The 24,500-nt window shown below is 48.2% G+C and overlaps 2 protein-coding genes across 2 annotated transcripts in view; one reads left to right on the forward strand and one right to left on the reverse strand.

Annotated features, from left to right (window-relative positions):
• The window catches only part of LOC147119358 (uncharacterized), a 94,029-nt gene extending 72,067 nt beyond the window's left edge, over positions 1-21,962 (forward strand). The window contains exon 3 of the mRNA XM_085984082.1: positions 19,021-21,962. Within this exon, the coding sequence (XP_085840208.1) occupies positions 19,021-20,532 (1,512 nt within the window). The 3' untranslated portion in view covers positions 20,533-21,962. The remainder of the gene's footprint in view (positions 1-19,020) is intronic.
• LOC147119359 (uncharacterized) lies at positions 1,852-13,194 on the reverse strand. Its single transcript, XM_085984985.1, has 2 exons — positions 13,075-13,194; positions 1,852-4,871 (listed from the first exon to the last, which is right to left on the reverse strand). Exon 2 carries the CDS (start codon positions 4,761-4,763, stop codon positions 3,237-3,239), a length of 1,527 nt encoding a protein of 508 aa, XP_085841111.1. The 5' UTR covers positions 4,764-4,871; positions 13,075-13,194; the 3' UTR covers positions 1,852-3,236.
• Positions 21,963-24,500: the final 2,538 nt, after the last annotated feature.

Raw genomic sequence — 24,500 nt, forward strand, 5'->3', positions numbered from 1 at the left:
TGTGAATAGCTGGGGCCCAAGCACCGATCCTTGCGGTACCCCACTAGTCACAGCCTGCCATCCTGAAAAAGACCCGTTTATCCCTACTCTTTGTTTTGTCTGTTAACCAATTCTCAATCCTTGCTGGTATATTACCCCCAATTCCATGTGCCCTAATTTTGTTCACCAACCTCTTGTGTGGGACCTTATCGAAGGCCTTCTGAAAATCCAAATACACCACATCTACCGGTTCCCCTTTGTCTACTCCACTAGTTACATCCTCAAAGAACTCCAATAGGTTTGTCAAACAGGATTTCCCTTTCATAAATCCATGTTGACTCTGCCCAATCTTACTATTAGTTTCGAAGTGCCCAGTTATTGCATCCTTTATAATAGATTCCAGCATTTTCCCAACTACTGATGTGAGGCTAACAGGTTTGTAGTTCCCCGCTTTCTCTCTCGCTCCTTTCTTAAATAGCGGGGTTACATTTGTTATCCTCCAATCTGCAGGAACCGTTCCAGAATCTATAGAATTTTGGAAGATGACAACCAATGCATCCACTATTCCAATGGCCACCTCTTTCAACACCTTAGGATGTAGGTCTTCCGGTCCTTGGGATTTATCGACTTTTAGTCCCATTAATTTTGCTAGTACTGTTTTTTTTTAAACTAATAATTTCTTTAAATTCCTCATTCTCGCCACACCCTTGGTTTTACAAAAGGTAAATTATGCTTGACTAATTTACTGGAATTTTTTGAGGATGTAACTGGTGAAATAGAGAAGGGAGAACCAGTGGATGTGGTGTATTTGGACTTTCAGAAGGCTTTCGATAATGTCCCACATAAGAGATTAGCATGCAAAATTAAGGCACATGGGATTGGGGGCAAGGTATTGACTTGGATAGAGAACTGGTTGGCGGACAGAAAGCAAAGAGTTGGAATAAACGGGTCTTTTTCCGAGTGGCAGGCAGTGACTAGTGGGGTACCGCAAGGATCGGTCCTAGGGCCCCAGCTGTTCACAATATATATTAATGATCTGGACGAGGGAATTGGATGTAATATCTCCAAATTTGCAGACGACACAAAGCTGGGTGGGAGGGTATGCTGTGAGGAGGATGTCGTGAAACTCCAGTACGATTTGGACAGGTTGGGTGATTGGGCAGAAACATGGCAAATGCACTATAATGTGGATAAATGTGAGGTGGCAAAAACAGGAAGGCAGATTATTATTTGAATGGCAATAGATTGGGAGAAGAGGAAGTGCAAAGAGACCTGGGTGTTCTTGTGCACCAGTCGCTGAAGGTAAGCATGCAGGTGCAGCAGGCGGTTAAGGCGGCAAATGGTATGTTGGCCTTCGTAGCAAGAGGGTTCGAGTACAGGAACAAGGATGTCTTGCTACAGTTGTACAGGGCCTTGGTGAGACCGCACCTTGAGTATTGTGTGCAGTTTTGGTCGCCTTACCTGAGGAAGGACGTTCTTGCCATGGAAGGAGTGCAGCGAAGATTCACCAGGCTGATACCTGGGATGGCAGGAATGACGTATGAGGAGAGACTGTGTCGATTGGGCTTATACTCACTGGAGTTTAGAAGATTGAGAGGGGATCTCATCGAAACCTATAAAATTCTGTCAGGCCTGGACAGACTAGATGCAGGACGTTTCTGATGGCCGGGGAGTCCAGAACCAGGGGTCATAGTCTAAGGATAAGGGGTAAGCCATTTAGGACTGAAATGAGGAGGAATTTCTTCACCCAGAGAGTGGTGAACCTGTGGAATTCTCTGCCACAGAGGGCGGTGGAGGCCAGTTTATTAAGTATATTCAAGAAAGAGTTGGATATATTTCTTAAGGCTAAAGGGATCAAGGGATTTGGAGAGAAGGCAGGGACAGGGTACTGAATTTGGATGATCAGCCATGATCTCATTGAATGGCAGAGCAGGCTTGAGGCGCCGAATGGCCTACTCCTGCTCCTGCTCCTATCTTCTATGTTTCTCATATTTCTGGGAGGTTTTTTGTGTCTTCCATCGTGAAGACAGAAACAAAGTATTTATTTAATTTCTCTGCCATTTCCTCATTCTCCATTATAAATTCTCCCGTCTCTGACTGTAAAGGACCTACATTTACCTTCGCCAGTCTTTTCCTTTTCACATACCTATAGAAGCTTTAACAATCCGTTATTATATTTTTCGCTAGATTGTGCTCATATTCCATTTTCCCTTTCTTTATCAATTTCTTGGTCCCCCTTTGCTGATTTCTAAAAAGATCCCAATCCTCAGGCTGGCTGCTTTCTCTGGCTTAATACTAGATTTCATTTCTTTTGTTAGCGATGGTTGGATCACTTTTCCTTTTGGGTTTTTATGCCCTAGAGGAATAGATGTTTGTTGCAATTTATGCATTATTTCCTTGAATGTTAGCGATTGCATGTCCACCTTCATACCTTTCAGTGTAGTCTCCCAATCTACCATGGCCAACTTGTCCCTCATACCCTTGTAGTTTCCTCTGTTTAGATTGAAGACCTTAGTTTCAGATTGGACTACATCACTCTCAATCATATTATGGTCATTGTCCCTAAAGGCCCCTTTACCACAAGATTATTGATTAGCCCTTTCTCATTACACAGTACCAGATCCAAAATAGCCTGTTCCCTGGTTGGTTCCTCCACATACTGATCCAGGAAACCATCTTGCATGCATACCAAGAATTTGTCCTCCACACCATTAGTGGTAATTTGATTTGCCCAGTCAATATGTAGTATATAATTCCCTCAATCTGGAGAATAGAAGTACAGTGGATTCGTGCGCGATCTTCTCGAGTCTGTTCCAACTGACAACGGCTTAAGTGGCCTGTTCTTATACACAAGCTTGGTTATTGTGAGAAGGATATGCTGCTCGGGTTAGATGAAGTAGGGCGGGATGAGGCTCGTGTGGAGCATAAACGCCAGCATGGACCAGTTGGGCCGAATGGCCTCTTTCTGTGCTGTACGCTCGATGTCACACTCAGGAAATGGGATTGTTTGGACCTGTCTGATGACCTCCTCCTGAACCCCTGCTGAATGGCCTCTCCTCAGTGCGACAGCGCTTTTAAATCTCTTCCCACGGTCAAAACATTTTACAGAGTCTCAGTGGGAACTCGCAGCTCTCTAAATACGTTGGACGCTCAGCGAACTGCGACTGTCCAGTGTGAACTCGCTGGTGTCCGAGCAGGCTGGATGACTGAGTTTATCCCTTCCTGCACTCGGAGCAGGTGAATGGCCTCTCTCCACTTCAAAGTGGTTGCTGTTTCAGTTGGCCGGAGGACTGAGTCAATCCTGTGCCGCCTGTGCAGTTGGTGAACAGTCTCTCCCCGATGTGAACTTGCTGGTGTCTCAGCAGGTGAAAGGACCGAGTGAATCCCTTCCCACACACGGAGCAGGTGAACGGCCTCTCCCCGGTGTGAATTCGCTGGTGTCTCAGCAGGTGGGAGGACAGAGCGAATCCCTTCCCACACACAGAGCAAGTGAACGGCTTCTCCCCAGTGTGAATTTTGTGGTGTGCCAGCAGGCTGAACGAATGAGCGAATGCCTTCCCACACACGGAGCAGGGGAACGGCCTTTCTCCAGTGTGAGCACGCTGGTGTCGCTTCAGCTCTTGGGAGCTTTTGAAGCTCTTTCCACAGTCTGAACATTTAAAAGGCCTCTCATCAGTGTGAACTCGCTTGTGTCCTAGTAGGCTAGACATATACGGGAAGTCCTTCCCACACACGGAGCAGGTGAATGGCCTCTCCCCGGTGTGAACTCGCTGGTGTCCCAGCAGGCTGGCTGAATATCTGAAGGCCTTCCCACACACGGAGCAGGTGAATGGCTTCTCCCCAGTGTGAACTCGCTGGTGTATCAGCAGGAGGGTGGACTTAGCGAATCCCTTCCCACACACGGAGCAGGTGAACGGCCTCTTTCTATTGTGAATTCTCTGGTGTACCAGCAGATTCGAGGACTCAGCGAATCCCTTCCCGCACACGGAGCAGGTGAACGGACTCTTCCCGGTGTGTACTCTCCGGTGGGTCCGTAGGCTGAACGAATGAGTGAATCCCTTCCCGCACACGGAGCAGGTGAATGGACTCGTCCCGGTGTGAACTCGCTGATGCGTCAGCAGGTCCGCGGAGTTCACAAACCTCTTGTGGCAGTGAGAGCAGCCGTACGGTCTCTCTCCAGTGTGCAGCCGCTGGTGCTTCATCAGGTACTGGGAGCGTTTAAAGCTCTTCCCACAGTCTGAACATTTAAATGGCCGCTCGTCAGAGTGAACTCGCTGGTGTCCCAGCAGGTTGGACAAACACGTGAAGTCCTTTCCACACACGGGGCAGGTGAAGGGCCTCTCCCCAGTGTGAACCCGCTGGTGTATCTGCAGATTGGAGGACTGAGCGAATCCCTTCCCACACATGGGGCAGGTGAACGGCCTCTCCCCGGTGTGAACTCGCTCGTGTGTCCGCAGGTTGGAGGACTGAGTGAATCCCTTCCCACACACGGGGCAGGTGAATGGCTTCTCCCCGGTGTGAGCCCGCCGATGAGCTTCCAGCGCATACGGGTGAAGGTATCCCTTCCCGCAGTCCTCGCATTTATGCAGTCGGCTCCTGCTGTGACGGCGCTCATGGCTTGTCAGCTGGGCGAACCCCTTCCCGCAGTCCTCACATTCATACCGTCTCTCTCCAGCATGCCTGTCCTTGTGGCCCTCCAGGTCAGGCGATCGGCTAAATCCATGTCCACACATGGAACATGTGTGCAATTTGTCCACGCTGCGATCGCTGTGCTCCCCTTCCATGTGCAAAGCCTGGTGAAATTCAGGTACTGATGAATCGAGCGACTCCGTCAGATTTTGACGTGCTGTTTGGTTTGAGATTCCTGTCTGTAAATGCTCCACTTTTAAACCCTGTAAAAGGAGTGTAGAAAGGGGTAAGAGGGAGAATGTTTTCTCATGTCCCCCTTTCCCAGCCCAGGGGCAGTGAAGCTGATTTTCAGGCCCCAGCTGCTGCACAGTTTGGTTGAAAGGATCAGCAGTAATGGCGGCTGCAATCCCCACAAGCCCGCGCGCTCCAGAAAGCGCTCCGGCCGCTGCGCTGAGTTGTGGCTGACCCCGCGCATGCGCTCCATGGCCCCGCCCTCTCCTGCTCCACAGGCACCCGGCCCGCACCGCGCATGCTCAGCACACACCCCGCCTGAGAGTCCGGATCACCGGCGGAAAGTGAGTTTTATCAGGGTTTTTTAATATATAGCGGAGAGAAGCGCGGGCGGGGAAATAAATAAAAAGAAAATACAAACCGCACCGTCCCAGCGCCCTCCCGGCACCGAGCGGAGCGGATTGAGCGGCCGCAGCCCCTTGTCTTCTGCAGGGAGCCGGACTGGGGCACGTCATCAACTCCACGGCGGTGACTGACGGGAGCTGCGACCAATAGGGAGAGAGCGGGCGGAGCTCCGAGGACTGAGGTGGTGGCGGGTCCTCCAACCAATTGGGGTGTCCGAGGGGCGGGACTTCCGCCGCCTGCTTCTCCCGCTGCTGAGACAAGTGGAATGCAGCAGAGGGCGCTCTTCTGAGTTTGGGGCTCAGGCATGTTCATGGAGCAGTGCAGAGGGAACTTCACTCTGCACTGTGCTTTACTCCCTCAGCACTGCACTGGAGGGGCAGCACAGAGTTTTACACTCGAGTCTCTGGAGTGGGACATCAACCTACAACCTTCTGACTCAGAGGAGAGAGTGCTGCCGCCTGAGCCACGGCTGACACTCTGTATTTAACCCATGCTGTACCTGCCCTGGGCATGTTTGATGGGACAGTGTAGAGGGAGCTTTACTCTGTATCTAACCCATGCTGTACCTGCCCTGGGAGTGTTTGATGGGACAGTGTAGAGGGAGCTTTACTCTGTATCTAACCCATGCTGTACCTGCCCTGGGAGTGTTGGATGGGACAGTGTAGAGGGAGCTTTACTCTGTATCTAACCTGTGCTGTACCTGCCCTGGGAGTGTTGGATGGGACAGTGTAGAGGGAGCTTTACTCTGTATCTAACCCATGCTGTACCTGCCCTGGGAGTGTTTGATGTGACAGTGTAGAGGGAGCTTTACTCTGTATCTAACCTGTGCTGTATCTGCGCTGGGAGTGTTTGACGGGACAACGTAGAGGGAGCGTTACTCTGTATCTAACACCTGCTGTACCTGCCCTGGGAGAGCTTAAGAACATAAGAAATTGGAGCAGTTGTAGGGCATTTGATCCTTCGAGCCTGCTCCGCCATTCAATAAGATCATGGTCCTGAACTTAAATAAAAGGAAACTACGATGGTCTGAGGCGCGAGTTGGGTAGGATTGATTGGGGAATGTCACTCAAAGGGTTGACGGTGGATAGGCAATGGCAAACATTCAAAGACCGCATGGATGAACTACAGAATTTGTTCATCCCAGTTTGGCACAAAAATAAAACAAAAAAGGTGACTCAACCGTGGCTAATAAGGGAAATTAGGGATAGCATAAGATCCAAGGAGAGGACATATAAATTGGCCAGAAAAAGCAGTAAACCTGAGGATTGGGAGCAGTTTAGGATTCAACAAAGGAGGACAAAGGGATTAATTAAGAAGGGGAAAACAGAATATGAGAGTAAGCTTGCAGGGAACATAAAAACTGACTGCAAAAGCTTTTATAGATATGTGAAGGATGGGACGACCTTGGATCTGGACTGGAGGCGATGGAGGTTGAACAGTTTCCTGTTTGTTCTGTAAATTAGCTCCACTCCAGTGGGGAGCTTACTGAGGGTGAGATGGAGCACTGCAGCAAGGAAGATTGAGAAGAGCGTTGGTGCGTTGACACAGCCTTGCTTGACCCCGGTTCGCACGTGAATTGGGTCTGTGGTGGAACCGTTGGTCAGGATCACGGCTTGCATGTTGTCGTGAAGCAGGCGGAGGATAGTGACAAACTGTTGAGGGCAGCCGAATTTGAGGAGGACACTCCATAATCCCTCACGATTGACAGTGTCGAAGGCCTATTGGCAGGATAGGCGCACCAACGTCAGTGTTCTTGCTCAGGCCAACATCCCCAGCATTGAAGCTCTGACCACACTCAATCAGCTCCGATGGACGGGTCACATTGTCCGCATGCCCGATACGAGACTCCCAAAACAAGCGCTCTATTCGCAGCTCTGGCACAACAAGAGAGCCCCAGGTGGGCAGAGGAAATGCTTCAAGGACACCCTCAAAGCCTCCTTGAAAAAGTGTAACATCCCCACCGACACCTGGGAATCCCTGGCCCAAGAACGCACAAAGTGGAGGAGAAGCATCCGGGAAGGCGCCGAACACCTCGAGTCTCTTCGCCGGGGGCAAGTGGAAGCCAAGCGCAGGCAGCGCAAGGAGCGCACGTCAACCCAAGCACCCCACCCACCCGCCCCTTCAACCACCATCTGCCCCACCTGTGACAGAGACTGTAGGTCCTGCATTGGACTCATCAGTCACCTGTGAACTCATTTTTAATGTGGAAGCAAGTCATCCTCGGTTCCGAGGGACTGCCTAAGAAGTTATGTGAGGAGAAAAAGGTTGGTGAAGTCAAGCATAGGTCCCTTACAGTCAGAATCAGGGGAAATTAAAATGGGGAACAAAGAAATGGCTGACCAATTAAATACATATTTTGGTTCTGTCTTCACAAAGGAGGACACAAATAACCTCCCAGAGATGTCAGGGAACATAGGGTCTGATGAAGGGGAGGAACTGAAAGAAATCAGTATTTGTAGGGAAATGGTGTTAGGGAAATTGATGGGATTGAAGGCCGATAAATCCCTAGGGCCTGATAATCTACATCCTAGGGTACTTAAGGAAGTGGCCCTAGAAATAGTAGATGCATTGCTGGTCATCTTCCAGAACTCGATAGACTCTGGAACAGTTCCCATGGATTGGAGGGTAGCTAATGTTACCCCACTATTCAAAAAAGGTGGTAGAGAGAAAACGGGGAATTACAGACCAGTAAGCCTGACATCGGTAGTGGAGAAAATGCTGCAGTCCATTATAAAAGATGTAATAGCAGAGCACTTGGAAAAACAGTGACAGGATCGGACAAAGTCAACATGGATTTACAAAAGGTAAATTGTGCTTGACTAATCTACTGGAATTTTTTGAGGATGTAACTGGTAAAATAGATAAGGGAGAACCTGAGTGGCAGGCAGTGACTAGTGGGGTACCACAGGGATCGGTCCTTGGACCCCAGCTATTCACAATATATATTAATGATCTAGACAAGGGAACTAGATGTAATATCTCCAAATTTGCAGACGACACAAGGCTGGGTGGGCGTGTGTGCTGTGAGGATGCCGAGAAACTACAGGATGATTTGGACAGGTTGGGTGATTGGGCAGCAGCATGGCAGATGCAATATAACGTGGATAAATGTGAGGTTATCCACTTTGGTGGCAAAAACAGGAAGGCAGATTATTATCCGAATGGCAATAGATTGGGAGAAGGGGAAGTGCAACGAGACCTGGGTGTCCTTGTGCACCAGTCGCTGAAGGTAAGCATGCAGGTGCAGCAGGCGGTTAAGAAGGCAAATGGTATGTTGGTCTTCGTAGCGAGTGGGTTTGAGTACAGGAACAAGGATGTCTTGCTCCAGTTGTACAGGGCCTTGGTGAGACCACATCTGGAGTATTGTGTGCAGTTTTGGTCACCTTATCTGAGGAAGGATGTTCTTGCCATGGAGGGAGTGCATCGAAGATTCACCAGGCTGATACCTGGGATGGCAGGAATGACGTATGAGGAGAGATTGAGTCGATTGGGCTTGTGCACGCTGGAGTTTAGAAGAATGAGAGGGGATCTCATTGAAACTTATAAAATTCTGACAGGACTGGACAGACTAGATGCAGGAAGGATGTTCCCGATGGTCGGGGAATCCAGAACCAGGGGTCATAGTCTATGGATAAGGGGTAGGCCATTTAGGACAGAAATGAGGAGGAATTTCTTCACCCAGAGAGTGGTGAACCTATGGAATTCTCTACCACAGAAGGCAGTTGAGGCCAATTCATTAAATATATTCAAGAAGGAGTTGGATATAGTTCTTAAGGCTAAAGGGATCAAGGGATATGGAGAGAAGGCAGGGACAGGGTACTGAATTTGGATGATCAGCCATGATCTCATTGAATGGCAGAGCAAGCTCGAGGGGCCAAATGGCCTACTCCTGCTCCTATCTTCTATGTTTCTATGAACCCCAGGACCAGGCCCCTATGGGGAATAGGTATGCAGATCTAGGTGCAAAACTAGCTGCGGAAGAAATGCAGCCAGAGGACGCGTTCAAAAACGAAATAAATATGGTCATGATAGTCAGTGGGGTTCAGGAAGTGAATACAATGGAGCTACACGAAAATACTAGTAAAGAGCAAAAGGAGAAATGGAGACAAGCTGGTGCGCAATTACAAGATGGAATTTGGAAATGGGGCCCACGTAACCAGGTGGTGGCACCGGAATGTTGCAGACAACAACTGATGGCGCTATACCATGGTGTAACACATACTGGCAGAAGTAACATGTTGCACCTACTGACACAGTACCGGTGGTGGCCAAAGATGGGTCGGGAAGTAGCGAAATATTGCCACCGCTGTATAATATGCACAAGAATAATGTAGGACGGAGATGTAGAGTTAGAGTAGCAAACCAACCCAGGCCCCAAGGACCCTGGGAAAACCTACAAATTGACTTTACCGGCCCCTTAGTGCAGGACCGGGGAAGAAATATTGCCTGGTAATAATTGACCAATTTACCAGGTGGGTGGAAGCCTTTGCCACCCGAGATTGCTCTGCAAAAACAGTTGCACTAATATTGGCTACCGAGGTTATACCCCGTTGGGGAGTGCCTCTGCAAATTGACTCAGACAACGACACTCATTTCACCGGCAAAATAATGAAAGAAATCTGTAAGCTGCTACATGTGACACAAAAATATCACATTACATATCACCCCCAGAGCTCGGGGATGGTAGAAAGAATGAATAGGACACTGAAAAACGCGCTGACAAAAGCCATCCAAGAAACAGGGAACGGATGGTCGGAATTATTACCCAGCATACTAATGAGGCTGCGAGCCACCCCAACACGAACGACCGGACTGACCCCCTATGAATTAATGACAGGACGAGCTATGAGACTACCAGAGGATTTGGCTGGAGGGGTGGCAGAACCTCTAGGCAGACCTAGAGTCACAGGAACAAGTCAACCCGATGCCTCGCCCATACGTACCTGGTGATGAACCCGACGTACAGGTAGCATCTACCCCAGAAATAGTAGCATCGGAAGCTGATGAACCAACCGACAACAGGGGGCCAGAATCGCCTCCGCACCAAGAGCAAGACACTCGGGAAAGGCGCTATCCAGAAAGGATCAGGAGGCCTCCCCAAAGACTGAATATATAAATAGACTATTTTCAGCTAATGTTGCATGTTAAAAGTGTTAATTGTAATTAGTTTGATATTTAATTGTTAAATGAGTGTTATGGTGCTGTTAATCTAAAAGGGGAGGAATTGTAATGTATATACCTTTAAGGGGGGGAACTACTTTTTACAGCTCATGTATATACTGTAGTACCGGCAGTGACCACACCTGTATATAGCACTGAGTAGTAATCTGTACAGGCAGTTCCAGTGTGAGCCACGTTTAGTAAACACCTGTTGTACAGTTTCTCCTGCAGTCTGTGTCTTATTATATACGGACACAACAGACTGCTCTGCAAAAACAGTTGCACTAATATTGGCTACCGAGGTTAAACCCTGTTGCGGAGTGCCTCTGTAAATTGACTCAGACAACGGCACTCATTTCGCCGGCAAAATAATGAAAGAAATCTGTAAGCTGCTACATGTGACACAAAAATATCACACACCATATGACCCCCAGAGCTTGGGGATGGTAGAAAGAATGAATAGGACACTGAAAAACGCGCTGACAAAAGCCATCCAAGAAACAGGGAAGGGATGGTCAGAATTATTACCCAGCATACTAATGAGGCTGCGAGCCACCCCAGGACGAACGACCGGACTGACCCCCTATGAACTAATGACAGGATGAGCTATGAGACTACCAGAGGATTTGGCTGGAGGGGTGGGAGAACCAGGGCCAGTACAAGATAGATTAAGGCAATACTTAGTACAACTAAATCAGGAGGTACAAGCACTAAATAAAGAAGTGAGGAACCAACAACAGATTAAAGATCTAGAAAGGCAGAATGCTGGACTTAAACCAGATGAGTTGCCCAGAATAGGTCAACAAGTAATGACGCAAGTTATCGGAAGAAAGGGAATGGGGCCCGTTGGATGGGGCCATGTACTGTATTAATGACAAGTGATACGTGTGTTTGTCTACAGGAACCGATGGGTATGCGATGGAAGCAATGGACCCAGGTGAAACCATTTAACACTAAAGACCCCCATTCTACCCTCTCCTCTAGGGTAAAGAGCTCGGAACACGACCAGACCTCTGTTTAAATTACAGATAAACATGGATCCAGTCGATCCTTTATATCAGTGGGTCCGTCTCGGGGAGAAGAAGCTCTCCTGGTTTACCCTTACACCTGAGAACTCATTTTTAATGTGGAAGCAAGTCATCCTCGGTTCCGAGGGACTGCCTAAGAAGAAAGAAGAAGATATAATTGGAGTAAGACTTCTTTACTCCTGTACTCAAATCCTCTTGTAATGAAGGCCAGTATACCATTTGCCTTCTTAATTGCCTTTCACGACCACTGGACATCCCAAAGCGCTTTACAGCCAATGAAGTACTTTTGAAGTGTAGTCACTGTTGTAATGTGGGAAACGCGGCAGCCAATTTGCGCACAGCAAGCTCCCACAAACAGCAATGTGATAATGACCAGATAATCTGTTTTTTCGTCATGTTGATTGAGGGATAAATATTGGGCTCAAAACACCAGGGATAACTTCTTCTAAATAGCACCACAGGATCTTTTACATCCACCTGAGGGGGCAGACGGGGGCCTCGGTTTAACATCTCCTCCGTAGGACGGCACCTCCGACACTGCAGTGCTCCTTCATTACTGCCCCTCCGACAATGCGGCACTCCCACAGCATTGCTTCCCCCGACAGTGTGGCGCTCCCGCAGTACTGCATGTCCGACAGTGCAGTGCTCCCTCAGCACTGCCCCTCCGACAGTGCGGCACTCCCTCAGTACTGCCCCTCCGACAGTGCGGCGCTCCCTTAGCACTGCCCCTCCGACAGTGCGGCACTCCCTCAGCACTGCCCCTCCGACACTCCCTCAGTACTGCCCCTCCGACAGTGCGGCGCTCCCTTAGCACTGCCCCTCCGACAGTGCGGCACTCCCTCAGTACTGCCCCTCCGACAGTGCGGCGCTCCCTCAGTACTGCCCCTCCGACAGTGCGGCGCTCCCTCAGCACCGCACTGGAGTGTCAGCCTCGCTTTATGTGCTCAAGTCCCTGGAGTGGGACTTGAACCCACAACCTTCTGACTCTGCTAGCCACTGAGCCACAGCTGACTCCAGTCTTTTACAGTTTCATCAGAACTTCCTTGCTTTTTGCACTCTACGCCTCTCCTAAAGCAAGGGAAGTTATGATGAATTGTTAAAGTTTATTTTTGCAGAGTGACCAAGGCTGTGTGTAGGAAACAATTTTGCATTTGAAAGAAGCTTGTATTGCAAAGCTTGTGCCCCTTTGCCAGGCCCGCTGCCTGCGGCCCCTCTCCCAGATTCCAGCCCCAGCTCTGTGCTGCTCTCACCTGGGGACAGCGCAACCCTCTTCCTATTGGTAAGCGCTCCCGTCAGTAAGAGGCCCGGGCGGGCCGCCATTCACTTGAATGGGCCGCTTCCTCTGATGACGTCACAAACGGGCCCGAGCCCACCAGCGCCGGGGAGGGAAGGTCCCGCCCCCTAGCCGCGCCGCCATTGGTTGGCGGACCAGGCCGCCCAGTTCAGTCCTTCCACCTTAGCCGGCTTCCTATTGGTCCGCGCTCCTGTCAGTCAGAATCACATTGCTCCGGCTCACTCCGCCACCCCGCGCGTATCAATCCGCTCCGTTCGGCGTCCGCGGAGGTCGCGCCCGCCCGACTCTCAGGTTTGGTTTTTCTCGTATTTCACTTTATAATCTCGCTCTCCGCTCCCCCCGACTCACCTCGATTTAAATCGCTTCCCAAACACTTTACTTTACCCCGGCCGCTGATTCCGCCTCTTCCCCGGACCCGCTGCGTCTTCCGTCTGCTGCCCGGAGGCCCCGCGCAGGCACACTGGCAGCCTGGTGTTGTGGGGGGCCGAATGAGCATGCGCGGCCCCCCCCCCTCCACATTTAAAAGGACACCGACGCCCTCCACATTTAAAGGGACACCCACCCCCTCCACATTTAAAGAGACACCCACCCCCTCCACATTTAAAGAGACACCGACCCATCCACATTTAAAGGGACACCCAACCATCCACATTTAAAAGGACACCCACCCCCTCCACATTTAAAGGGACACCCACCCATCCACATTTAAAGGGATACCCAACCATCCACATTTAAAGGGACACCCACCTCCTCCACATTTAAAGGGACACCCACCACCTCCACATTTAAAGGAACACCCACCCCCTCCACATTTAAAGGGACACCCACCCCTCCACATTTAAAGGGACACCCACCCACTCCACATTTAAAGGGACTCCCTCCCCCTTCATATTTAAAGGAACTCCCCCCCCTGTCGTGTGTTCTTCTGATTAAAGGGACAGTGACAATTCCCCCGGCCACTGCACTTTAGCAAGGATGTGAAAGACCTTGAGAGCCAGCCAGTGGCTCAGTTGGGAGCACCCTGAGTCAGAAAGTTGTGGGTTCAAAGTCCCCACTCCAGGGACTTGAGCACATAAATCTGGGCTGACACTCCGGGGCAGTGCCGAAGGAGCGCCGCACTGTTGGAGGGGCAGTACTGAGGGAGAGCAGCACTGTCAGAGGGGTAGTACTGAGGGAGTGCTGCACTGTCGGAGGGGCAGTACAGAGGGAGCACCGCACTGTCGGAGAGGCGGTACTGAGGGAGTGCTGCACTGTCGGAGGGGCAGTACTGAGGGAGCGCTGCACTGTTGGAGGGGCAGTACTGAGGAAGCACCACACTGTCAGACGGGCAGTACTGAGGGAGCACCACACTGTCAGACGGGCAGTACTGAGGGAGCACTGCACTGTCAGAGAGGCAGTACTGAGGGAGCACCGCACTGTCAGAGGGGAAATACTGAGGGAGCGCCGCACTGTCGGAGGGGCAGTACTGAGGGAGCACCGCACGGTCGGAGGGGCAGTACTGAGGGAGCGCTGCACTGTCGGAGGGACAGTACTGAGGGAGCGCCGCACTGTCTGAGGGGCGGTACTGAGGGAGCGCTGCACTGTCGGAGGGGCAGTACTGAGGGAGCGCCGCACTGTCGGAGGGGCAGTATTGAGGGAGCACCGCACTGTCGGAGGGGCAGTACTGAGGGAGTGTTGCACTGTTGGAGGGGCAGTACTGAGAGAGCGCTGCACTGTCGGAGGGGCAGTACTGAGGGAGCACCGCACTGTCGGAGGGGCAGTACTGAGGGAGCGCTGCACTGTCGGAGGGACAGTACTGAGGGAGCACCGCTCTGTTGGAGGGGCAGTACTGAGGGAGCGCCGCACTGTCGGAGGGGCAGTATTGAGGGTGCACCGCACTGTCGGAGGGGCAGTACTGAGGGAGCACCGCACTGTCAGAGGGCCGTCTTTTGGTTGAGATGTTCAGGTGGAAACATAGAAGATAGGAGCAGGAGTAGGCCATTCGGCCCCTCGAGCCTGCTCCGCCATTCAATGCGATCATGGCTGATCATCCAATTTCATTACCCGGTCCCTGCTTTCTCCCCATACCCCTGGATCCCTTTAGCCTTAAGAAATATATCCAACTCCTTCTTGAGTATATTTACTGAATTTTCTTCTACTGCCTTCTGTGGTAGAGAATTCCACAGGTTCACCACTCTCTGGGTGAAGAAATTCCTCATTTCTGTCCTAAATGGCCTACCCCATATCCTTAGACTGTGACCCTGGTTCTGGACTCCCCGACCATCGGGAACATCATTCCTGCATCTAGTCTGTCCAGTCCTGTCAGAATTTTGTAAGTTTCAATGAGATCACCTCTCATTCTTCTAAACTCCAGCGAGTACAAGTCCAATCGACCCAATCTCTCCTCATACGTCATTCCTGCCATCCCAGGTATCAGCCTGGTGAATCTTCGCTGAACTCCTTCCATGGCAAGAACATCCTTCCTCAGATAAGGCGATGAAAAATGCACACAATACTCAAGATGTGGTCTCACCAAGGCCCTGTACAACTGCAGCAAGACATCCTTGTTCCTGTACTCAAACCCTCTCGCTATGAAGGCCAACATACCATTTCCCTTCTTAATCACCTGCTGCACCTGCATGCTTACCTTCAGCGACTGTTGCACAAGGACAACCAGGTCTCGTTGCACTTCTCCTTCTCCCAATCTATTGCCATTCAGATAATAATCGGCCTTCCTGTTTTTGCCACCAAAGTGGATAGACTCACATTTATCCACGTTATATTGCATCTGCCATGCTTTTGCCCAATCACCCAACCTGTCCAAATCATCCTGGAGTTTCTCGGCATCCTCCTCACAGCACACATGCCCACCCAGCTTTGTGTCGTCTGCAAATTTGGAGATATTACATCTAATTCCCTTCTCTAGATCATTAATATATATTGTGAATAGCTGTGGTCCAAGGACCGATCCCACCGGTACCCCACTAGTCATTGCCTGCCACTCGGAAAAAGACCCATTTATTTCAACTCTTTGCTTTCTGTCTGCCAACCAGTTCTCTATCCAAGTCAATACCTTGCCCTCAATCCCATTTGCCTTAACTTTAAATGCTAATCTCTTATGCGGGACCTGATCAAAAGCTTTCTGAAAGTCCAAATACACCACATCCACTGGTTCTCCCTTATCTATTTTACCAGTTACATCCTCAAAAAATTCCAGTAGAGTAGTCAAGCACGATTTACCCTTTGTAAATCCATGTTGACTTTGTCGATCCTGTCACTGTTTTCCAAGTGCTCTGCTATTACATTAATTTATAATGGACGCTAGCATTTTCCCCACTACCGATGTCAGGCTTACCGGTAATTCCCCGTTTTCTCTCTACCACCTTTTTTGAATAGTGGGGTAACATTAGCTAGCCTCCAATCCATGGGTACTGTTCCAGATTCCATCGAATGTTGGAAGATGATCAGCAATGCATCTACTATTTCTAGGGCCACTTCCTTAAGTACCCTAGGATGTAGATTATCAGGCCCTGGGGATTTATCTGCCTTCAATCCCATCAATTTCCATAACACCATTTCCCTACAAATACTGATTTCTTTCAGTTCCTCCCTTTCATCAGACCCTATGTTCCCCGACATCTCTGGGAGGTTATTTGTGTCCTCCTTTGTGAAGACAGAACCAAAATATGTATTCAGTTGGTCTGCCATTTCTTTGTTCCCCATTATAAATTCCCCTGATTCTGACTGAAAGGGACGCATGCTTGATTTCACCAATCTTTTTCTCTTCACATATCTATAAAAGCTTTTACAGTCAGTTTTTATGTTCCCTGCAAGCTTACTCTCATATTCAATTTTCCCCTTCTTAATTAATCCCTTTGTCCTCCTTTGTTGAATCCTAAACTGCTCCCAATCCTCAGGTTTACTGCTTTTTCTGGCCAATTTATATGTCCTCTCCTTGGATCTTATGCTATCCCTAATTTCCCTTGTTAGCCACGGTTGAGTCACCTTTTTTGTTTTATTTTTATGCCAAACTGGGATGAACAAATTCTGTAGTTCATCCATGCTGTCTTTGAATGTTTGCCATTGCCTATCCACCGTCAACCCTTTGAGTGACATTCCCCAATCAATCTTACCCAACTCGCGCCTCAGACCATCGTAGTTTCCTTTATTTAAATTCAGGACCCTAGTCTCTGAGTCAACTACTTCATTCTCCATCTTAATGAAGAATTCGATCATATTATGACTGCTCCGACCCAAGGGGCCTCGTACAACAAGATTGCTAATTAATCCTTTCTCGTTACATAATACCCAGTCTACGATGGCCTGATCTCTGGTTGGTTCCTCGACATATTGGTCCAGGAAACCATGCCGTAAACACTCCAGGAATTCCTCCTCCACAGTATTGTTACTAATTTGGTTAGCCCAATCTATATGTAGATTAAAGTCACCCATGATGACTGCTGTGCCCTTATTGCACGCTTCTCTAATTTCCCTTTTAATGTCATCCCCAACCTCCGCATTACTGTTTGCAGGTCTATATACCACTCCCACTAATGTTTTCTGCCCCTTGGTATTTCTCAGTTCTACCCATACAGATTCCACATCATCAGAGCTAATATCTTTCCTTACAATTGTGTTAATCCCCTCTTTAACCAGCAATGCTACCCCACCTCCCTTTCCTTTTTGCCTATCTTTCCCGAATATTGAATACCCCTGGATGTTGAGTTCCCAGCCTTGGCCACCCTGGAGCCATGTTTCCATTATCCCAATCAAATCATATTCGTTTACCTCTATTTGCGCAGCGAATTCATCCACCTTATTACGAATGCTCCTCGTATTAAGACACAAGGCCTTCAGGCTTGTTTTTTTAATGCTCTTAGACCTATTAGAATGATTATTTACTGTGGCCATGTTTGATTTAAACCGTTGATTTCTCTGACTGCCACTTTTGTTTTTCTCCTTCCTATCTTTTGCTTTTATCCTTGTTTCCCTTTCCTCTGTCTCCCTGCTCAGGTTCCCAACCCCCTGCCATTTTAGTTTAAACCCTCCCCCAGAGTACTAGCAAACACTCCCCCTAGGACATCGGTCCTGGCCCTGCCCAGGTGCAAACCGTCCGGTTTGAACTGGTCCCACCTCCCCCAGAACCGGTTCCAATGTCCCAGGAACTTGAATCCCTCCCCGTTGCACCATTCCTGCAGTCACGTATTCAGCTGAAATATCCTTCTATTTCTGCTCTGACTAGCACGTGGCACTGGTAGCAATCCTGAGATTACTACCTTTGAGATCCTATTTTTTAATTTACCTCCTAACTCCCTATATTCAGCTTTTAGAACCTCATCCCGTTTTTTACCTATATCGTTGATACCTATATGCACCACGACAACTGGCTGTTCACCCTCCCCTTCCAAAATGTTCTGCAGCCGCTCTGAGACATCCTTGACCCTTGCACCAGGGAGGCAACACACCATCCTGGAGTCTCGTTTACGGCCGCAGAAACGCCTATCTGTTCCCCTTACAATAGAATCCTCTATTACTATAGCTCTACCCCTCTTTTTTCCTCCTGTCCTGTGCAGCAGCACCACCCCTGGTGCCAGGAAGTTGGCTGCTGCTGCCTTCCCCTGGTAGGCCATCCCCCCCATCAGTATCCAAAGCGTTATATCTGTTTGAGAGGGGGATGACCTCAGGGGACTCCTGCTCTACCTGCCTGTGCCTGTTACTCTGCCTGGCGGTCACCCATTCCCTTTCTGCCTTTGCAACCTTTACCTGCGGTGTGACCAACTGGTTAAACGTGCTATCCACGACGTCCTCAGCCTCGTGAATGGTCCAGTATGCATCCAATTGCAGCTCCAGTGCCGCAATGCGGTCTGCCAGTAGCTGCAGCTGGATACATTTCCCGCACACATAGTTGTTGGGACACAAGAAGTGTCCCTGAGTTCCCACATAGCGCAGGAGGAGCATACCACGGGGCCGGGCTCTCCTGACATGACTTACCCTTAAATTAATTCAATTTAAATTAATTCAAATCAACATAAAAGATCCCACTATTTCGAAGAAGGGCAGGAGAGTTATCCCGAGTGTCCTGGCCATTATTTATCATGCAAATTGTCTGCAGTGTTTCCCACATTACAACAGCGACTACACTTCAAAAAGTACTTCATTGGCTGTAAAACCATTGATTGTGAAAGGCGCTGTATAAATGCCAGTCTTTCTTTATTTTCTCTCCTGTATTTACATTAATTACTTACTTATATAAATCTGTTTTACTGTGTCTTGCAAGGGGAGGAATTGCAGACGGGCAGATTAACGTAAACTTCACACGAAGATCTGACAGTGTCACTCGATTCAGCAGGACCTGAATATCATCGACATATGGAAGCGGAAAGCAGCAATCAGAATGCGGGCAAACTGCACACGTGTCTTGTGTGTGGACGTGGATTCAACCAAAGGTGCAGCCTGGGGAGGCACAAGTGTAACCAAAGTGAGGAGAGTCCGTGCAAATGTCGGGAATGCGGGAAGGGATTTAGTTGCCTTTCCGAGCTGGAGACTCATCAACGCAGTCACTCCGTGAAATGGCCGTTCACCTGCTCCGTGTGTGGGAAGGGATTCACTCATTCAGGCACTCTGCGGGCACACCAGCGAGTTCACACCGGGGAGAGGCCGTTCACCTGCTCCGTGTGTGGGAAGGGATTCACTCAACAATCCGCCCTGCTGAGACACCGGCGAGTTCACACCGGGGAGAAGCCGTTCGCCTGCTCCATGTGCGGGAAGGGATTCGCTGAACAATCCGCCCTGCTGAGACACCAGCGAGTTCACACCGGGGAGAAGCCGTTCGCCTGCTCTCACTGTGAAAAGAGGTTTAACCAGTCTTGCAACCTGTTGATACACGAGCGTGTTCACACTGATGAGAGACCTTTTCAGTGCTCCGACTGCGAGAAGGGCTTCAGAAGATCCTGCGACCTGATACAGCACCAGCGAGTTCACACCGGGGAGAGGCCGTTCACCTGCTCCATGTGTGGGAAGGGATTCACTCAACAATCCGTCCTGCTGAAACACCAGCGAGTTCACACCGGGGAGAGGCCGTTCACCTGCTCCGTGTGTGGGAAGGGATTCATTCTCTCCTCCACCCTGCTGATACACCAGCTGGTTCACACTGACGAGAGGCCGTTTTCCTGCTCCGAGTGCGGGAAAGGATTCACTCGTCCCTCCTATCTGCGGCTGCACCAGCGAGTTCACACTGACGAGAGGCAGTTCACCTGCTCCGAGTGCGGGAAAGGATTCACTCGTCCCTCCGCTCTGCGGGAACACCAGCTGGTTCACACTGACGAGAGGCCGTTCTCCTGCTCCGAGTGCAGGAAACGATTCACTCGTCCCTCCTCTCTGCGGCTGCACCAGCGAGTTCACACTGACGAGAGACCGTTCACCTGCTCCGAGTGCGGGAAAGGATTCACTCGTCCCTCCGCTCTGCGGGAACACCAGCTGGTTCACACTGACAAGAGGCCATTCTCCTGCTCCGAGTGCGGGAAAGGATTCACTCGTCTCACCTCTCTGCGGGAACACCAGCGGGTTCACACTGACGAGAGGCCGTTTAAATGTTCCGACTGCGACAAGAGTTTCAAATGCTCCAAGGGCCTGAAGAAGCATCGACGCATCCACACCGGGGAGAGGCCGTTCAGCTGCTCTCACTGCGGGAAGAGGTTTACGCACTCATCCGGTCTTTGGAAACATCAGTTCACCCACACTGGGAAGATGCCATTCCCCTGCTCAGTGTGTGAAAAGGGATTCACCAGTTCATCTCACCTGCTGAGACACCAGCGAGTTCACACCTGAGCGCACTGGTCCCATTCTGCTGTTAATCACATGAAGGACTATTCTGTGTTAAGAATGGCAATTACGGGGTTGGGGGGTTCGGGCGGTTTGAAGATGCTGATAATAACCCCAATAACTAGGCTGGAGTTTAAGAGGGGTCAGCCTCGGCTCAGTGGGTGACACTCTTACCTCTAGTGTCAGAAGGTCGTGGGTTTGAGTCCCACTCTGGAGACTTGAGCACGTAATCTAGGCTGACACTCCAGGGCAGTACTGAGGGAGAGCTGCTCTGTCAGAGGTGCCATCTTTAGGATGCAACATTAAACCGAGGCCCCGTCTGAAGGGATAATTACAGTCCTAGCCCTTTTGGGCTGTCCCAGATCAGGTGTATTCCCCAGATGTTCACTCTCAATTTAAGTTAGAGATAGCCGAATTCCATAAGACGCTTAAATGGGCCTAAAGGGTCAGGCTATCTCTCCCTAAAGGAATGGAACGACTAAAGATGTTACCATCCTCCGGATAGTACTTTTAACATGTTGAACTAGACTGTAACCTTCTGGATATTATGAGGGTCTGGAATACCCCCCAGAATTCTGCAACTCCTTACAAAATTGTGTACAGAATTTGTGGATTCGCGAGTCTATACAGAATTACTCTTTGAGACTATTCTAAAAGTATATAGTTTTATTTAAGAGCTGACATTCAGTTAACATCTGTTGAATCAGTCGCAACATTAACAAATCAAAGTACAATTAGCTTACATTCCTTATTTCTCAGAGATCCTTATTTTCAAATCTTTACTTCATTACATTTCTTATTTCTTACTTATTTCTAAATCCAGAACATCCACCAAAATCAATGTGACTTCCCGAGACTCATAGTTAAAGACTGACAAGAGATGCCTCTGGAAAGTTGAGAAATGCTTTGCCCGTTCAGCGTGTTCTGACTTTCTGTTAAAAATGTCTTATTTTTATACACTTTTGGCAGTGGTTTCTTCTTTGATGTTCTCTGCTGATGTCAGCTAATTGTCTTTATTGATACCTCTTTCGAATGCTTTCTATTTTACTGTCAATTCAACTATTGCATGCATAATTATTTCGCTACCTTTAAGTGTTCCAAAAACCATCGTAAAATCAATGACAGCAGTGGTTTCCGTTTGATGTCATTCTTACCGAAAATTCTTCATTCAATTCTTAATATTGGCTTTACTGGTTCTTAGCAGACATTTTGACTCCCCTTATTCTCCAAGTTCAATACAAACACAATGCAATTGCTTGGTGTATCTATTGAAGTCATATCTTCCAAGTGTCCTTCTTGGTATCATATTTATTTTGTCTATAAATTAAAGACACTTCAACTGAATGTTTCATGCATTTCTAGCTATCGCAATTGGTTGCATATTTAATCTTATGGTTCCTGTTTTCCAAGTCTAACATAAAACTATTTGACCAGCAGATGTTTCTTTTACTTGATGTCATGTTTTCAAAGGCACATGCCTCTTTTAATGTTTGTGTTTCTGTTCCAACGTGTTAGTTCTTAACGCTTAAACTGGGCATTCTCATTGTGTTCGTTCCAAACTCTAGACTCTTCGGAACCACCAATGGTTTGCTTCAATCTTTCATTGTTTTAGCATATTTAACGAATTCCCATTTCAAAGCTTGTTTACAACTTTGTTATCAACGGACCTTTTCTCAGAAGCCTGTATTTCTGTTCACAGCCTTGTCTGCTGAGACTTGTGTCTGTTAAACCCAGTCTGTCTTTTATTAATAATATTAGAATTCTGGTCATAGTATCGTGTATTTCCCTGAATCATGACTATTCCTTCACACGTCTGCCCTCTCAGGTGGGCGTAAAAGATCCCGTGGCTGCTATTTCAAAGAACAGATGCAAGAAAGGATCTCGGCTCGGAAGATCAGGAAGCAGAATAAGGAACTAAGGAATAACAAGGGACAGAAAACACTGGTAGAGTAGTATAAAGGCCCCCTAACAATAGCTATACCGTTAGACAGAATATTAATCAAGAAATAGCAGGAGCTTGCAACAAAAGTAATGCAATAATCTTGAGGTGTTTAATCTTCATATCGACTGGACAAATCAAATTGGCAAAGGTAGTCTGGAGGACGATTACATGGAATGCATTTGGGACAGTTTCCTAAAACAATATGTCATGGAACCAACCAGGGAACAGGCTATTTTAGATCTTGTATTGTGTAATGAGACAGAGTTAATTAGCAATCTCAGAGTAAAGGATCCTCTGGGGCAGAGTGATCGTAATATGATGGAATTTTACATTAATTTTGAGAGTGACTTGCCTCAGTCCAAAACTAGAGTCTTAAACTCAAATAAAGCCTATTATATAGGTATGAGGGGCGAGTTGAATAAGATAGATTGGAAAAATAGATTAAAAGATATGACGGTAGATAAGCAGTGGCTAGCATTTAAAGAAATATTTCATAATTCTCAACAAAAATACATTCCATTGAGAAATAAATACTCCACGGGCAAAGTGGTCCAACCGTAGCTAACTAAAGAAGGCATTAGATTGAAAGAAGAAGCTTATAATGTTGCAAAGAATAATAGTAAGCCTGAGGATTTGGAGAGTTTCAGAAACCAGTAAAGGTTGACCAAAAAATTGATAAAAAGGGAAAAAATGGAATATGAGAAAAAATACTAAGAAATATAAAAGCAGATTGTAAGAGTTTCTACAAGAATGTAAAAAGGAAAAGAGTAGCAAAAGTAAACGTTGGTCCCTTGGAGGCTGAGACAGGAGAAATTATTATAGTGAATAAGGAAATGGCAGAAACGTTACAAAATATGTCTTCACAGTAGAAGACACAAAAAGCATACCCAAAATGGTGGAGAACCAAGGGTGTAATGAGGGTGAGGAACTTAACGTAATTAATATAAGTAGAGAATAAGTACAAGGGAAACTAATTGGACTAAAAGCCGACAAATCCCCTGGACCTGACTGCCTACATCCTAGGGTTCTAAAAGAGGTGGCTGAAGAGATAGTGGATGCATTGGTCGTGATCTTCCAAAATTCCCCAGATTCTAGAATGGTCCCAGAGGATTGGAAGGTCGTAAATGTAACACCGCTATTCAAGAAAGGAGGGAGAGGAAAAGAAGGGAACTACAGGCCAGTTAGCCTGACATCAGTCGTCAGGAAAACGCTGGAATCCATTGTTAAGAAAGAGGTATCAAGTCGTTTAGAAAATCATAACATGATTAGGCAGAGTCAACATGGTTTTATGAAAAGGAAATCGTGTTTGACAAATTTATTAGAGTTTTTTGAGGATGTAACTAGCAGGGTAGATAGAGGGGAACCAGTGGATGTAGTATATGTGGATTTACAAAAAGCATTCGATAAGGTGCCACATAAAAGGTTATTACACAAGATATGGGGTTTGGGGTAATATAGTAGCATGGACAGAGGATTGATTAACGGACTGAAAACAAAGAGTAGGGATAAAGAGATCCTTTTCAGGTTGGCAGGCTGTAACTAGTGGGGTGCCGCAAGGATCAGTGTTGGGGCCTCAGCTATTCTATATTAATGACCCAGATGAAGGGACCGAGCGTAATGTATCCAAGTTTGCTGATGATACAAAGCTAGGTGGGACAGTAAGCTGTGAGGAGAACACAAAGGGCTGGATTTTGCTACGGGGGCGGGTTGGAGGTGGGAAACCCACATTCGGGCTTGTTGTCCCGCCTCCATGGAGATGTGGCCAACCCACTGGATTTTCCTCTGATTGACCTTGTTGAGCCCGCCCTGTGGGCTCAGCAGGCCAATTAAGGGCCACCCGGCAACAGGTGACGTCAGAGATTGACATTTCATCTGTCAAAAGCTTTTGGCACATGAAATATCAGTGTTTAACAGCTGTTTGAAGCTGTCAAGCACTGAAAAACTGCTAATTCAGCCTCAGTCCTTTCTCAGGATAACTTTAAAATCATTTTACTGTAGAAACAAAGAAGCTGATTTTTTTTTAAAAATCGGA

This window comes from Somniosus microcephalus, chromosome 4, assembly GCF_052327205.1.
Source record: "Somniosus microcephalus isolate GS21.2 chromosome 4, FLI_Smic_1.0, whole genome shotgun sequence".
NCBI lineage: Eukaryota > Metazoa > Chordata > Chondrichthyes > Squaliformes > Somniosidae > Somniosus > Somniosus microcephalus.